Consider the following 4,207-nt stretch of genomic DNA (forward strand, 5'->3'; position numbering starts at 1 on the left):
CCCTCTGAAGACGTGGAATGAAAAAAATAAGGCTCAGTATAAAATACGGCTGAAGTGGTTCACGCACGTGTTGTAATAATAATCTAAATCTGCAAAGTAACTAGTAAACATTGTCAAATAATATTGTAGTGGAGATAAACTACAATATTTGCCTTTGAGATGTTGAGAGTATGAAGATGAAATAATGGCAACACTCAAGTAAAGTAAATGCACCTCAAAATAGTACCTAAGTAAGTACTGTAGTTGAGTAAATGTACTTAGTTACGTTCCACCTCCGGTGCTCTAGCTACAGTATGAGAGAAAACCAATAGAGGGAAGCAATTTAAAGTTGCTGAAGCCGTGCCAGGAGGAAGCCCCTTAATTGGAACCATCCTCGTTTGCCTGGAGCTAAAGGCAGACTAATAACCAGGCAGTTGTCGGTTCAATACCCTGCATTGATAGGAGGGTACATTCCTGCTGTGTGATGAGAACTGGATGAGAACCTGCACTCTGCCGACATGCTCTTGAGCAAGACAACTGAACCCACAGATTGCTTAATATATTAATATTAATATATTTTGTCATATTTGCAAACAGTGAAAGTAGTCGACATGCAGGATCACAAAATTTTTTGTTATCCTTTTAACCTTAATGTCTTACTGTACCACATGCTGTTTACTTTTCTGACTAATAAAGTAGTCAATCAATCAATCAATCAATCAATCAACCAACCAACCAACCAATCAATCAATCAATCAATCAATCAATCAATCAACCAACCAACCAATCAAAACACAAGGTTGTAAGTGGTTAAGTGGCACTGCAGTACATCCTCCTGCAGTACACATCCATCTGGCTGCCGTGTTAAGTGGCCAGATGGGTGGGCCTGTGAATGCGTTCGAGACTCTGGACCCCTATGATCCAGCAAAGGTTTAGAACCACTGACTATTAGACCATTGGTTCTCAAAGTGCAGTGCTGCGAGCTTGTACATCTGCTATTTATTTTTTATATGTGAACTTCTCTTCTGGGGGTCCTGCATGGCACAAAACCTCAGATGAGGGGTCCGCAGCCAAATATATATCCATTTTGGGGGTCCTTGACACAAAAAAGTTTCAGAACCACTGACTAATAGACCCTGCAGTGAGAGCCCTGGGTTATAATAATGACCCCTGTTCTCTGAAAACCATCCAACGGTCTGTCCTTCAGGTTGCTTGTGATGCAGGCAGTGGGACGCAGGTTAACAATGGAGCACTGCATTTCACACGTTCATCTCTACCTCCCCACTGAGCATTTAGATTGACTCCCCTAAGACGCCACGCTGTGTGCTGTTTCCATTTGCCGAGCAATTCATCAATTCAGAACCCTGCACACGGCCACACACAAGCACGTGCACGCACACACACACACACACACACACACACACACACACACACACACACACACACACACACACACACACACACACACACACACACACACACACACACACACACACACACACACACACACACACACACAGACACACACACACATACACACACACAGTAAAAGCAAAGATTTGTCAGATCCGGCTTCTTCGACACGCCCACAGACGCCCCAACGTGCTGTTTGAAAATAGTTTTTTCTCTCTCTCTCTCTCTCTCTCTCTCTCTCTCTCTCTCTCTCTCTCTCTCTCTCTCTCTCTCTCCTCCTCTCCTGTCTTCTCTCTCCACTTTCTCTCATCCCTTCTTCTCACCTCACAAATTGTCATCCTTCACTCTCTCCATCTTTCCTCTCTTCTCTCTCCCGCCTCCTCCCTGCCTCTCTCTCTTCTTGCCCACCCATGCACTCACTGTCTGTCTTTCTTTCTTTCTATTTTCTTTCTTCCCTCCTCCTCCTCCCCCAGTCTTCCCTGGGTACATTTACTTTGATACTGAAAGTATATTTTGTACTTGAATGCAGATCTTGTACTAAACAGAGTATTTCTACAATAAATAAATAAATAAATACAAATCTGAGCACTTCTTCCACCTCTGCTTGCTATCCATTCTTCCCCACCTCACAATTCCCACTATAACCCCCCCCCCCCCCCCCCCTGGTTTATGTGACTGTTATCATTACATGTATGATTACGGAGGACAGGACAATGCACCCCCACCCGGGATCCCCCCAGTGCACTGTGGGTAGAATCAGGTTAATCAGGAAGTGAGGGTTCTGATTGATTTCTCCCTAAACTCTGCCACTTGTAAGCAGCTAAGTGAGAGTGGTGCCTGCTTGCCTGCCTGTATGTTTTGAATTAATAATCTAAAGCTATACAAAGTAACTTGAAACAAAAGTTTTCAAATAAATGAACTGGAGTAAAAAGTACAATATTTTCGTCTCAGATGTAGTGGAGTACATGTAATAATATTGAAAAATGGAAATACTCAAGTAAAAGTACCGTAACATACATTTTAAATTAGGTACAGTACTTGAGGAACTGTATTTGGTTACTTTCGACCACTGAATCAATGGCAGTCTGAACAGGGTGAAACCTTACCTAAACATGGAGTCATACATCATGGACGTGACATGCTTTAGCCTATACCACTTCAGCGCCTCAAACACTTCCCAGGGATTGGGAACCAAGCAACGTCCTCCCAGACAATGGGAGGCAGGAGATTTTCATTGAATAGACGTTCAAATGACTTCCAAAGCCCCTGCCTCGATGGCGTACTACGGTAGTTAATATACTAGCACTCCCAACATCAGAGGTTCAAATTCAAATTCATTTCTCCGCGGGTAATTTTATTTCATTATGTATAGTTTTTGTGAGGTTAGGGTTAGGAGTAAGGTTATGTTTAGGCATAGCTTTGTGAGGTTAAGGTTTAGGCATAGTTGCAAGAACGCAAGGACAGCGACTCAGCGAGTACTGGCCAATCACAGCGGGTCTTTGCACAAGTGGTATAGACTATGGTGGCACGCGTCATGGACATGTGAATATGACGTCAGTGTGACCATATGAAGCTAGAGATCATCTTGCCACACCGTTTTTAGACTCATTAGAATGGTAATGATGACGTATACTCTTTGGTAGGATCAGATAGATCCTCGAAAATTCACATAATTCTGTTCCATCCTTGTACAGTAGATCTCGTTATGTTGCCCGTGCTGGTGGTCCACGGAGGGGCGGGACAGATCCCTAAAGAGAGGGTGGATTTGGCCACTGCCGGGGTGAGGGCGGCCGTCCGAGGCGGGTACACCATCCTACGGGACGGGGGCAGTGCCATGGATGCAGTGGTAGAAGCAGTCACGCAGTTGGAAAATAATCCCTTCTTCAACGCGGGACGCGGGTCAGTGTTGAACTCCAAAGGGGAGGTAGAGATGGACGCCATAGTCATGGACGGCGGTACGCTAGCTAGCGGAGCTGTGTCCGCCGTACGCAACATAGCCAACCCTGTTCAGCTAGCACGCCTGGTTATGGAGAAGACAAGTCATACGTGTCTGACGGCGGAGGGTGCCATTCAGTTTGCGCGGGCCATGCTCATACCGGAGGTACGGGCGGAGTACCTCATCACAGACTACGCCCACATGCTCTGGAAAAAGATCCTGGACCCGGACGCCAGCCCCGTGGACTGCCAAATGGGGAAGATGGGGACGGTGGGAGCAGTAGCGGTCGATGTGGAGGGAAACGTAGCGTGTGCGACCTCTACGGGCGGTACGCTGAACAAGATGGAGGGACGAGTGGGTGACACGGCCTGTATAGGGTGTGGGGGTTACGCAGATAACAGGGTTGGAGGAGTGTCCTCAACTGGACACGGAGAAGCCATCATGAAGGTCACTCTGGCCAGACTTATCCTCATCCACATGGAGCAGGGTCATTCTGCGGAAAAGGCCAGCGTCCTGGGCCTGGCCTACATGAAGGAGAGGGTGGGCGGTCTGGGTGGGGTGGTGACGGTCGACCCCCAGGGGAACTGGGCAGCCCGCTTCTCCAGCCCACAGATGTCCTGGGCAGCGGCCCAGAAGAACATTCTCTACTATGGCCTGTACGACGGAGAACGCTACACCCAGAGCATTGATAACCTGCGCTGAGAAGAAAACGTTGATGGAGAAGTTTAGTGTGTTCAGGTGTTGGGACATTATGTTTCCCTTGTCACTTTTGTTCGATAGATGCTAGTTTACTATGCAGATATATCTTGGTCACTTGTACACTTGTTGTTACTTAAACATGTTTTTTGTATGCTATTTAGATAGCATGTTGGTTAGACA

At 46.5% G+C, this 4,207-nt stretch overlaps 1 protein-coding gene across 1 annotated transcript; it reads left to right on the forward strand.

Moving 5' to 3' along the window:
* Positions 1-3,097: 3,097 nt before the first annotated feature.
* Positions 3,098-4,030, forward strand: LOC308086959 (isoaspartyl peptidase/L-asparaginase-like; the record flags this gene model as incomplete). Its single annotated transcript, XM_080430601.1, has 1 exon — positions 3,098-4,030. One exon carries the CDS (start codon positions 3,098-3,100, stop codon positions 4,028-4,030), a length of 933 nt encoding a protein of 310 aa, XP_080286727.1.
* Positions 4,031-4,207: the final 177 nt, after the last annotated feature.

The sequence above is a fragment of the Gymnoscopelus braueri genome, assembly GCF_963280865.1.
Source record: "Gymnoscopelus braueri genome assembly, chromosome: 6".
NCBI lineage: Eukaryota > Metazoa > Chordata > Actinopteri > Myctophiformes > Myctophidae > Gymnoscopelus > Gymnoscopelus braueri.